This window comes from Lissotriton helveticus, chromosome 2_1 (assembly GCF_964261635.1).
Source record: "Lissotriton helveticus chromosome 2_1, aLisHel1.1, whole genome shotgun sequence".
NCBI classification, from domain to species: domain Eukaryota; kingdom Metazoa; phylum Chordata; class Amphibia; order Caudata; family Salamandridae; genus Lissotriton; species Lissotriton helveticus.
In genome coordinates, this window is record NC_136059.1 from 1,510,214,508 (window position 1) to 1,510,227,600 (window position 13,093).

At 44.1% G+C, this 13,093-nt stretch overlaps 1 protein-coding gene across 3 annotated transcripts in view; it reads right to left on the reverse strand.

Annotated features, from left to right (window-relative positions):
- The window catches only part of GC (GC vitamin D binding protein), a 245,740-nt gene that overhangs the window by 161,628 nt on the left and 71,019 nt on the right, over positions 1-13,093 (reverse strand). For all 3 annotated transcript variants that reach the window (XM_078676420.1, XM_078676418.1, XM_078676417.1), the window contains exon 5: positions 9,216-9,348. In XM_078676420.1, the coding sequence (XP_078532546.1) occupies positions 9,216-9,348 (133 nt within the window). The remainder of the gene's footprint in view (positions 1-9,215; positions 9,349-13,093) is intronic.

A 13,093-nucleotide genomic window follows, 5' to 3' on the forward strand; every position in this document is an offset into this window, starting at 1 on the left:
TCGGGTGTGCACGCATCGTGTTGCATCAAGAAGAAGAAGCCATTTTGTTTCATTGCACCGGATCTTAATCGCATCATGGCTCTGCTGGTCGCATCGCCGCGGAAGCGCTGTAAGAAACCGACGCATCAGCTCCCCGCGCGGAGAAGAACCGACGCATCCCCTACGCAACAGTAGGGACCCGACGCATCACCGTTCTTGCGTGTAAGGAACCGATGCATCACCTTCCCTGCAACACTTTTGTTGTATAGCGTTACACATCCAAAGGTACATTGAACTTAAAGTGTCGCATTTCACATCTAAAGAGAACTAAGCTAATTCAACCATTCTAAAGTACAGTATTGTGGATTTTTGTCGCTTGCGGTCTTGTATTAAGTCTATATAAAAATAGTTATTTTTATACTACAATTTGTGTGGTGTCCATCTGTAGTGTTGTCACTGGGTTACTGAATGTGTTCATAAATGCTTTACACACCGCCTCTGAGATAAGCCTGTCTGCTCGTGCCAGACTACCATGGGGGTATTTTAGGAGTGTACCCACTTACCTTGACGAGACACAAGGGTCCCTATTTGCACAAAGATACCTATCTCTGCCAACTAGAGGCCCCCAAATCTAACAAAGAAGAAGGTACAAGAGATTATGGGCTGCTAAAGATCCATTGCTCAAAGAGGTTGTGGAGATGGCAAAAGTGATAGAGGAGTATCAGGGATGTATGAAGGAGTTAAGCAAAAGAGAGAAATGTGGTGGAGAAGTGGCAATACTAAGTAGTGATAGACAGTCCAGAGAGAGATGTCAATAAGGTGTCTAAAAGTAGCAGTCAAGGGGGTATACTGACCATTTCAAGAAACGAAGTGAAAGAGTGTACTCAATGTGGGAGCACGTATCACACTTTTGATTTCAAACAATTGTTTGTGGTGAATAAGGACAGCAGGAAGTGTGGTTGCAAAGGTCATTATGCATGAATGTGTAGAGAAGGCAACAAACCCGGCAAAGAGAATACTAACTCCAGAGTAGGTGTAGTGGTGGTGGCTAAAGAAGTCAAATATGGTGACAGGATCTAGATGGTAGATGAGGGAAATTAAAAGAAGAATTTTGAAGGAGACAAAAGAAGAATGTCAAGACCCACGGCTGAATTTGGGGTATGTGGGTGTAAAATAGAATTGATGATAGACTCAGGGTCTATGTACACAATAATTCCTGGAACATTGTTTAGAACAAACAGGAGGGATGTTACATTGTTACCCAAATACATAAGTCCAGGGGGTTATCATTGTAAACCTATAGATATCTTGGAATCCTTGATAGGTATCATACAGTTTGGAACACGTCAAATAGAAGGGAAGGTGTGTGTATCGGTTGATGGTTCTCCCATTTTAAGATGGATGCACAAATTTGATCTCAATATTATGTTTAATCCCAGGGCACCTAATCAAATTATGGTGGTGGAAGAGGAACAACTACAAGATATATTGAAGGGTGCACGAAGAGTATTCGATGAAAACCTTGGATGTTTAAAAGGGTATGTAAATAAAATAATTATAAAGGAGTATGCCATGCCGATACATCACAAACTGAGAAGAGTGTCATTGTCAGTGAGAGATAATGTTAAGAAATTGTTAAATGATACGTTGGAGAGAGGTATCATAGGACCTGTGGAAGCCTCTACATGGATTGCTCCTGTTGTAATGACTCAAAAATCAGATGGGCGTTTGAGGTTTTGTGTGGATCTGAGAACATTAAACCATGATACTGTGGTTGAAGCGTTTCCACTTCCAAATATTAACAAACTGTTATCTTCTGTCAAGGGTGGTAAGTATTTTTCAGTTAGATTTGAGAAGTGCTTCCCATCAGATTATGTTACATGAAGATTCCAAGGGGTAGATTTTCAAACATTTTGGACTGGGTTAGCGTCACAAAAGTGACACTAACTAGCACAAAATGTTTTTGGGGAATTTACTTTGGACTGGAAAGTATCCTAAAAGTAGAGCAAAGCAGCGCAAAGCACTGCTTAGCGTTACCTAGCACCAAATGGCCATTACATGGGTTGTACATGGATTTTCCCATGCAACCACCCATGCTTTTTGACGCAAAACTCTATCTACAAACAATTGTAGATAGGGTTTAGTGGCAAAAGTTAACACCACTTCAAAGGATGCACTAACAAGAGAATTTTTTTGTTTCTCCTTTTTTTCCGACTTTGTATGTGTGCTGCACTGTGGAAAAAGCTTTAAAATTGGCCTAGGCATGGTATTTTGTACGGGAAGGTTATCCTTCCTGTACAAAATCTATTCTAGACTCATGCACACACCCTAGCACTATGGCACTAAGGTGTGTGTGTGGAGCTCAGTAGCTGAAATCCGTTCGGGTGCTAGGGAGTGGGGAGGAGAGAGCCCTTTCACTGAAGATATGGTGCTCTCCTGCTCCCTCTCTGTCACACAACGCAGCCTCTTTGGGTGCTGCGCTGCGTTGCATGACTTTTTAAAAAATCTGCCCAAAAGTCTTTAACAGCATTTATAACAAGAGAAGGTACATTTCGATTCACTCGTTTGCCGTTTGCCTTGGCCTCAGCTGCAAGTGTGTTTCAGGGGATGATGTCACAAATGTTTGAGGTTATGAGAAATGTTTTCAAGATGATATACCGTTAATTGGAGAAACTGTGGAACAACACAATGTCAATTTGAAAATGGTGTTCAAGAAAATGGGGGAAACTGGTTTGACACTAAGTGAAGAGAAATGTATATTTTTAATGGAACAAATTGAATACTTAGGGTGTACCATATCAATTAAATTGGCACCCTTCCCTAAAGACCAACAACATTGAGATCATTTTTAGGTCTTATAGAATATTATGCTAAATTTGTGGAGAAATTTGCGGACAAAAGTGAGATCTTAAGAAAATTGCTACGAAAGGGAAACAGATTTGTGTGGGAGAAGGAACAACAAATATGTTTTGAAAACATTAAAGAGGAAATTTGCGATGCAGGTATTTTGACAGCTTTCGATACTAAATTGAAGTCAGAACTGACTGTATCTCCTGGCGCAACAGAATTTTTTTTAATTTTCAAAAACCTTTATTGGTAAAAATCAGGCACATACGGGGCAATGCACAATGTATAATGAGAGAGCATGAACTCAAGAGTGCATCTAAATACATCTCATCAAAACAGTGCTACAATGCGATAGAAGCTTGTTAGAGCCTACCAGAGTGTTCAAGCGGGCTCGCGGTAGTCCATGAGGTCCAACGTGCTCCTTTTGGTCTTCAGCACTCGGCTAAGTCCATTAAAGCCTCATGAAGCATAAAGAGTGCCACTGTGCATCCAATAGAAAGATGGGAAGAAGGGAAGGGAAGGAAAAAAAGGGGGGGAGCCTCCCTGGCCTTGTTGGAAAGGTAAGATGACCTGCTATAGGGGCTCTGATGGTGAAGGGGGGCCTCCACGCAGTGGGTGCCACCCCAAAGTGCTTTACCTCCTACTCATCCGCCGCAGGGACAAGGACCCGGTCGCCATTCAGTGCTTGTAAAAACTGTTGCAGGGGCTCCCAGATATCCAGGGGTCGCACCTGCGGGGGCATCAGGTCCAAGTACTCAGACAACTGTGTATGGCAAAATGTTGCATCTGACAGTCAGTTACCCCTCGGCGGCTAGCGCCGATGGCCCCAACACATCGCCATGCGCCTCTTACCAACAACAGCATCATAGCAGTAAGTCTCCTGATATTCTTGAGTAGGGTTTTAACGTAGCACAGCAGGGCAACCAGGAGGTGCGCTCCACTCTGTAATACAGCATATCATCCAGAACATCAAATACACATCCCCAGAAGTTCGCAACCTCTCGGCACTCCCCGGTCAGGTGCAGAAACAAGGCCTCAGACATTCCACATCGCTCACAGCGCGCCTCCTCAATTAGCCCCTCTCTGCACATCCATACTGGGGTTTATAGAGTTGATGGAGAAAACTTGAAGTGGACTAGTCGATGTCTGTAATTGGGTGATAATTCTTTAGATTGCATGCAGCAGTAGGCCTACACACCTTCCTCAAACGATGTACCCAAGCAATCCTCCCAGGCAGCCTGAGCCCGGGGTGCAACTACAGGATAGTCCTGCTGCATACCAGTATTACAGGCGTGTTATAAGTTTGCGTGGGGAGGGTTTTGATAAAAACGCTTCCAACACCTGGAACGAGGGAGGAGAGAATGGGAACGAGGCAAACCTGGCCCTCATGGCAGCACGGATCTGGAAATAAGTCATCCTGTCCAGGAGTTCCGTATGCTCCACACCCAGTGCGGCGTCCAGGTCAATTAAAACCCCTTCAGGAAATGCCCACCCGAGGATGTGTATCTGCAACTTGCACAGCCGGCGGCAGATCACTGCATCTCCCGCAAAAGGCAACTCTGGGTGGCCCGTAATTGGCACAGAGGGTGCAAATAAAGTGTCCATACCCGCACGTTGGCGCAGCTTCTGCCAGGTCCATACCGTGCTGCCAACCGTGTCTATCCCGGTCTGCGGGCAGCTCTGCGTGTGGAATATCAGCATTGGCAGCGGAATGGGGTCCGACAGGTCAAACTCGGGGACCGCGTGCACCAAAAACGGCATAAAAAACACCCAGTGGAATTCGAATTGCGCCTGAGCACAGGAGTGATATAGTTCCATGTCCGGTGCCCTCAGGCCCCTCTGGCGCAACGGGATTAGGAGCTGTTTTGTCTCAAATTCATGTGAAAAAAGAGAAAATGGTTTCTTTTGCAACAAGCACCCTTACGCACTCAGAAAAAAAATATTCTGAAATAGAACAGGAGGATTTGGCTGCTGATTAGGGTGCGAGTATGGAGCTGAACACTTGGCTATTCGTCTAAGCACCTTGGGGTCCACACACCTACACACCTGCCCAAGTGCCCGGATACCCTCTCATGTGAGGAGTGCGCTATACAAATCACTATAACATAACACCTGAATGATATACCTTTAATAGTGACTATCAGTCAGGATAATGTGTCTGTGCATCTTTTCATGGCGCAAAAACGAATTTAATGAAGCTCAACTCCTTAAAGTTTGCAATGCTCTTTGATTACCAAATAGCCCATAATTAAAAGTAGTAAAAGAACTTCAATCTAAAATAAAATATGGCTTTATCTATGTAAAGGATGGTTCTCTTTAGAACATGTGGTCTTTCACTTGGGCATGGAGAGTAGCAAGTTGCCATTCAGTGTTAGCTTGCCTCCACTGTTCCCAAGCTACAATGGGGGGGGCTCTACTATTCACCCATTAATGGCCAAGGTCGGGTCTGGTGGCTCAGTGGAGTAATGCATCCAAAGCATGGACCTGTGCTTGATCTCATGGTCACAGGTTCAAATCCTGGTGGGTCCACTCAGCCTTTCATCCATCTGAGGTTGATAAAATTAGTACTATTAAGTTGGGTAACAATAAACATCTGTATTTCAGCACCAAGATGCCTATGGGTGAATGTGCGCTTTACAAATACACGTTATGTTATATGAGTTGGAGCAAGGTCTTGACCTCTCAAGGTTGAGTTGCTGCCATTAGCTGACTCCAGTCTCTCTTTTGGGGAGGACAGGACAGCACCCCTGCTCCTCGCCCACCTCACAGTTTCCATGCAGATTTATGCAAAGGTCTGGTAGACTGGGGCAAACCCCATCTTTCATCTGCTGGCTGCTCTTCCTACTCCACCATCAGCCCCTGTCCCTAATGCATGAAGACACATAAATAAGAGCATTGATCCCCCTAATCAGAGGACAGGCTAAGAGCACCCCATCCAGGAACAGACTTGGACCTTTGGCTGCAATGCTTTCTGGGCATCTTGAGGACACCCGGAACTGCATTGCAGACAATGCTGTGGAGGTGCAGTGGGCAGCGACGGCCCGTGTAGGGTGTTACACCGGGCGGTGATGTGGGGCAGGGTGGGGGGGTGTAAAATACGGGAAACGGACGATTACAGGTAAGTAACGTAAAAAAATATATAAAACAAATTTTGTTGCGCGCACTGCATCGCATTTGGTGTTGCAGCGCGCGCAACGAAATTTGTTTTATTTATTTTTTACGTTACTTACCTGTAATCGTCTGTTTCCCGTATTTTACACCACCCCCGCCCCACGTCACCGCCCGGTGTAACGCCCTACACGGGCCGTCGCTGGTAGTGGGTGTCTGTTTTTTGCCCTCAGGACACTGTGGTATTATAGAAGGGGGCGCAGGTGCTTGTGCAGATCCTTATGTAATGTAGATAGCACCAGTGCATATACATCTCCTGTGCTATCTTAAGAGGGAGTTCCTTCATTTGCATGGTGACATGACTCCATGCAAATAAAGAAAACACTGCCTCTGCGTCCATGGTTATTATGGACACAGGATCAGAGGCAAAGAGGCAGTCAGGAGTAGCACTGATTGTACTCTACAAAAAGGTGGTACTGTGGGTGTGCCCTCTGAGGGCAGCCATCGGGCAGGGGAAACTGAGTGCCATTGCCATGATCTCCCCCACAGACATTCACTCACTGCACTGGCCTGTAGGGACAACTCTGTCTCCACTTTGAAGTGCAGGCAGATGTCTTCTGCAGTGCCTGCACAGTGAAAGTCAGAGCAACTGCTTCAAGTACGACTTTGCTTCTGCCCTAGGGACACCACATTATGTGAAATAGAGCGCCATGTCCATGTTTGTGCCCAGTGTGCCTTAGTTAAAGATGTGCAGCGGAGCAAACAGGCACAGTATTTTACAGCACATACCCTCAGTTCTAAGTGTAGCCTGCTGTTAGGCTTTTGGGACTATTTATAGTGGCTGAGGTTTTTTGAAGTGAGCTCTTTTATTCCTCATTTAGAACGCTGTGGTATATCTAAATATATGTTTCCTGGATGACTTTTCCTTTTGTAGGTATAAAAATAAATGGTTGTTGTTGATAGGTAACATTTGAAGTGTTTCTTTGAAAGGGTATGTTCATTGCTTTGCTCTGCAGAATGGTTTATGGTTATTTGATGTATCGTGTACAAGGGGCTGGTGTAGTTTTATCTGAACATATCTAGTGCACTCATTTCTGACTAATCATCCTCTCTCATGATATAGTTGGCAGCCACTGGTGGAGGCACATCTGCCATCTTAGGATTCCCACTCTCGAATCTCCTCTGGTAACACTTTTATTCTGCACTACTGTTAAAATTCACGAACAAAGACACTTATCCCTCTTGTCCTGTCAGCTGGAGGGGGCTTGACTTTTATGAGATACCATATGGGCGCCAGCAGTCAGACGACTTCTCTTACCATTCCCAAGTAGGAAAAACAAACTTTGGAAAAGCCAATGGGTCTCACCTATGCAAGAGCTAGTGCCTTTATCAATGGCTTTGAACCATTTTGTAAAGCACTGATGCGGTTCAGCAATGCTGAAAGTCAGAAAAAAGTGCTATAACACGGCCAGTACTGGTTGCGTGATATCACTTTTTTTATATGGCTACAACATAGTCTACCGCTTTTTGAGCCAGATGTATGACTGGCAAAATAGCGCTTCGCAAATTGCGAGTCATTTGCAAATCACAATTTGCATGTACAACAGTGTGGTGTACACTGTTTGCGATTCCCAATCGGGTTGCATATTGCGAGGCCCTTGAATATTAATGAGCCTCTCGCAATTTGTGAGCCATGGGGATGACAGGCCCTCCCAGGGATGGTAGCCTGCTGGGCTCAGCAGACCACAATGTCTGGGACTGCTTTTTTAATAAAGCAGTTTTTTTTTTAACTGCAGCCCGTTTTCCTTAAAGGAAAACGGGATGCATTTAAAAAAGAAAAATGAAACTTTTCAGTTTCATTTTTTTAAGCGCAGGCAGTGGTCTCTGGGACCACTGCCTGCTCTTAAAAATATTTTCCAACATACTCACAAAGGGTAAGGGGTCCCTTTGCGAGTGGTTTACCACCTACTTGAAGTAGGTGGTAAACTGAGAGTGTTTTTTGCGGCTGCAAATGCGATTGCAAAAAACTAATACATAGCATGTTGACTCGCTATTAGGAAGTGACGCTCCTTCCTAATAGCAAGAGTCAAAAATGCTATTTTGTGTGTCAGTGACTCGCAAAATAGCAGTTGTACATGCTATTATCCTTTTATTGTGGCCGCAAATGGGAGGTTCTCCGGTTTGCGGCCGCAAACAAAGGTCGTACATCTGCCCATTTGCTCTAACTTTCAGGCATGCTGCACAGCAATGCTTGTTCTCTGAGGAAAGTTCCAATCTCAGGTGTGACCAGAGATTGAGTGGGGGGAGGAGGGGGGTGGAGTCCTTGTATCAGAACCAGAGGTATCAAGGTTGGTCGGAGGGGGTGCTGGCAGCCAAACCAGAACGCGTGGGCTGGGATCTAGGACCAGGAATGGTTGGCTTACTCTGCTGCAGGGTGTACAGAACAGGAGGGCTGGCAGGAGTAACAATTGGGGTGGGGATTGAGGTCAGGGGTATTAATTTTACTTAATTTCATGCAATAGTATCTCACCCAGTTATTTTTTTTTCTTTGTAATCTGGGATTTGTAGTTTATTTGATGATCCCACCATAAAATCGGGATTACAGCCCTCAGAATACAGAGAATAAATCTGGACTGCCGGAACTACTCACTCATTGTGCTTGGGCACGTGTGAGCTCTGGGGATGGTAGAGAAAAGTAATTTAGAGCTGCAATGACGCCCAACAAACACCTGACGCCAGCAATCACAACAACTAGAAAAATACACGCTCTAAGAAGTGGAAGCAATAACATTTTAAATTTTTTAAAAGGCTGCTTGGCACTGCTTCATAGCATTTTTTTCTGGCATGGTAGACAAGCAGGGAAGTGGGTAAGGGTATGGCGGTTAGCAACATGCAGCGTGCGTGGGTGGGAGGGGAAGAAGAATTAGTACCTCCATTAGGGTGTGGGCAATAGACAGACAATGATTAAGTTGAATCAATCTGTGGTTGGTCCATGCGTCACAGAAAGGAACGGAAGTGATGCTTGGCATGCGCTGACCAATTACGAGACAGAAGAGTGACAACGAAACCAATGAATTGTAAGCATTGGTCAAGCGCCAAGCCCATTACTCAACTTGCAAGTGAGAGCGCATGTGCTAGTACATGCTCACGGAGGCGAGAGCTAAAAAGTGAGGCCTCTGATTTGTCCATAGCAAGCTCAAGGGATAATATATTGTTAGATTAATACAATGAAACAGATAGCACAGTTAAAGATTCAAGGAAAATGTAAACCAAGGCCATACCTGCTTAGCAAAGCACCCCATTGGCTTCTTTGAAGAACAGCATGCTGCGGCCATTTTGATGAAACTCTCTGTAGAATTTATCATCACCAGAAATGGGGTCTGTGCATAGTTACTTGAATATTCATATAAAAATCTAGAAAACAAAAAGCATTCAATTAGCTAATGGATAGTAGCCACCTCATTTTTGTCCTGGAATTTACCAATGAAGAAGTTTGAAATTACCAATAATAGTATGACAAACTGACTTTACAATACCAATGTGCCTTTATTTGGAAACATAGTCAATATCACTTTGCATAAACGTCATTGGCTCATTAGAAGGCGTAGGTAGCATTGACCTAAGCCACATAATCGTGGATTGTGAACAGGTCACTCCCCATTGTTTAACAAAACTGAAAGGTGACAAATCACATAGACCACTATCCAGTTTAAAACAGGTTTCTTTTATCATGTAAAGGCAGAGCAAAACTACTGAAAGCCAAAAAAAAGCATTTTATATAATCAGGCAATCTTTCTATTTTTTCATCTGGAATGCGTTTCTCTGTTAGCAGGAGACAAGGGACTATCACTGGCAAGTGAATTGGATAGATAAAAAACCTAAGGGCATATTTACAAGGAAATTGTTGGAGCATGGCGTTAAGCCAAGATTGCTATCGCTGCGCTCTGACAGTTTCCAAATGCAGGAATGTGCCGTATTTTACAAGAATGCGGTGCACCCCTGCATTTCCTCTAGCGCTGGTACTAAATTTAGCTGCCTAGCGACCAAATTCAGGCCCCCTTGTAGTATCGTGCAAGGGTGCCTGTGTTGCGGGAATTATTGTTTATGTGCAGGAATAAACAACCAGTAATGGCGATTTGTAACTTCTATGTGAGCTGCTTCATGCAGCAAACATAGAAGTTGCAACTCGTCATTTTTTAATTATTGTTTATGTGCAAGAAGGCACATCTTCCTGCACATGAACAATCACTAGTGGTGATTTTCTGTTTCTATGTGTGCAGCACACATAGAAACAGCAAAAACGAGGAGAAATAAATAATTTCTCTTCATTTTGCCAGGTTAAGACCAGGTGGCCTCTGGTTTTATTTCTGGTGCTGGCCCAAATTTAAGCCACCCTTTTAAATAGGGGGCACCATCAAAAAGCAGTGGGTGTTGCAGCGGAACACCCAACGCAACATCTATTGCCCCTCCCTTTCACATTAAGTGCTGCATGAAAAAGGGCCTTATTCACAAGGCGGAGTTAAGCCAAGTTAAGTGGCTTAATGCCGCCTTGTAAATAAGGTGAAGGGCTTATCGCCACCAGAAAGTCTAACTATACTTACATGCTTACGTGAATTCACCTCAAAACACCTAAAATAGGAATGTTCAGGGAATATTGCAACATATTTAATACAAATAGAAAGGACTATCTTATCTTTATAATTTTACTAATACTCCCTTATTATGGTAGTGAAATGTTAGTATAGATAAATATTCCTGATGCAGCGCCTGTAGTTCAAATTCATAAGCCACAGATCTCCTGATGATCTCTCCCTCCAACCTCTGCCTGCTCTGAACCATAAACATAAACAAAATTCTGAGAATACATAATCTTGGGCGGTAACCAGTTTAGCAGATTTAGGGCCTCATTTACAATATTTTGACGCACGGCAGCGCAGCGAACCTTCCTGCTGCGTTGCTGTGCGTCAAAATAGGCCAGCTGAGGGGATGATTGTTTTTGTGTAGGAAGGGACACCTTCCTTTACAAAAACAATAATTAAAGTCATTTTCCACTGTCCATGCGTGCTGCCCAATGCAGCAAACACAGAAAGAGGTGAAAACGAGGAGAAATAAAAAGTTTTTCTCCTCGTTGATTCTCTTCATGCCTCCCCTAGGGAGGCATAGTGAGGTGTATTACATGGAATACATTGACAAGTACAAAGTAAGATTCTAACATCTTTCTTAAAAGTAAGTGCACTGGGAAATGACGCACAGACACCACATGTAGGCATAGGATTCTGATGCATTCCCAGGTTTACAAAAGTTGTAAATCTGGAACTGTCAAAATAACATGAGAACATGAACTGTTGTAAATCCGGAACTGTCAAAATAACATGAGAACATGGACTGTTGTAAATCTGGAACTGTCAAAATAACATGAGAACATGGACTGTTGTAAATCCGGAACTGTCAAAATAACATGAGAACATGAACTGTTGTAAATCCGGAACTGTCAAAATAACATGAGAACATGAACTGTTGTAAATCCGGAACTGTCAAAATAACATGAGAACATGAACTGTTGTAAATCCGGAACTGTCAAAATAACATGAGAACATGAACTGTTGTAAATCCGGAACTGTCAAAATAACATGAGAACATGAACTGTTGTAAATCCGGAACTGTCAAAATAACATGAGAACATGAACTGTCATAAATCTGGAACTGTCAAAATAACATGAGAACATGAACTGTTGTAAATCCGGAACTGTCAAAATAACATGAGAACATGAACTGTTGTAAATCTGGAACTGTCAAAATAACATGAGAACATGAACTGGCTGGTGAAAACTGCACCTTGTATTCATGTGACAGTTCATGTTCCCATGTTATTTCGATTTGTTGTACCTGACAGGAGCTGGTCGGGTAACGAGGTGGCACCATTGAGAAAATTGTTTAAATTACTAAATAAGATAGAAGTGTATACTTTAGGTTTGCAGGTTATAACTACTCTACTGAAATCTGGAAATGTGTCACATCCATGGATGTTGCGTGGGCACACCCACAGCAACACCACGGGACAACCTTTCACGCAGAGTTATGTGTGAAAGGGAAATATATTTACAAGGCCATAAAAAGTCATGCAGGGTGACTCTACATGACCTTGTAAATATGGGGATGCCCATTGCGCTGCTGGTGCGTTAATAAAAGTGACGCACCAGCAATAAGACCCTTGGTTCATAAGAAATACCATAATGGGCCCTGCGAGCTGATCAAAGATGCCATATTTCTAAAAACCATAAAATGCACACCTATCTCTCACACCTCTTAAACCACTACACTGCTAAATGCTGTGTGCTATAACAAAATAACTGCAGATCACTGGTCATCATGCACGACATAGAAACACTCCCCATATCAAAACAAAGGCAACAACACCCTTTCAGCCTGATGTACACAGTGTAGTGTGCTACACGTAGGCAAGCACTTCAGTGCCCCACATTGGAGTATTAAGACCTGTATAATTTCTCCTTGCAGTACAACCAGTGTTCTATCACAAACTGATAGACTTGCTTGTCAAAACTCAACAACTCTAAACTCTAGACTTGCTTGTCAAAACTCAACAACTCTAAAACTGGCCCAGAGTGAATGTGTAATTTTACTGTGTTGTGAATTTGATTTTAAAAAACTTGCTGCACACGTTCAAATACCTCTTGCAATATAGGGATTTAATTTGGTAGTTGACTAAAAACTTCTCGGATCCCTGGCCACTCGAACCGACTCCCAGAGCGCATTTGTATCCGGGGCGCCTGGAGAGAAGGGTTCGGCCATCTTGGGTGAGGGAGGGGTGGCGCTCGAGATGCAGGACGCTTCCCACCCTCCTCACACCGGATATAAGAAGAAGGCTTCCCGTCCGCGCAGCGGACGAGCGCAGCGGGCGCGCCGGAGGCGCGCCAGAGGTAAGCCCGTCTGCGCCCGTCCGCGCCGGGACCGGGCCCAGGGCCACGACCCCTGCCTGTCCCTTACCTTATCAGCGGAGCTCCTTGCTGCAACTCCGCCCTAAGCCCGCCTCCCGCTGCTCCATCATTGACCCGGCACTCATGCCCACAGGTACCAACCTTAACTGTTCCCATTGCAATACCCTCATCCACTTAACTAACAGTACCATTACTACTCCTGC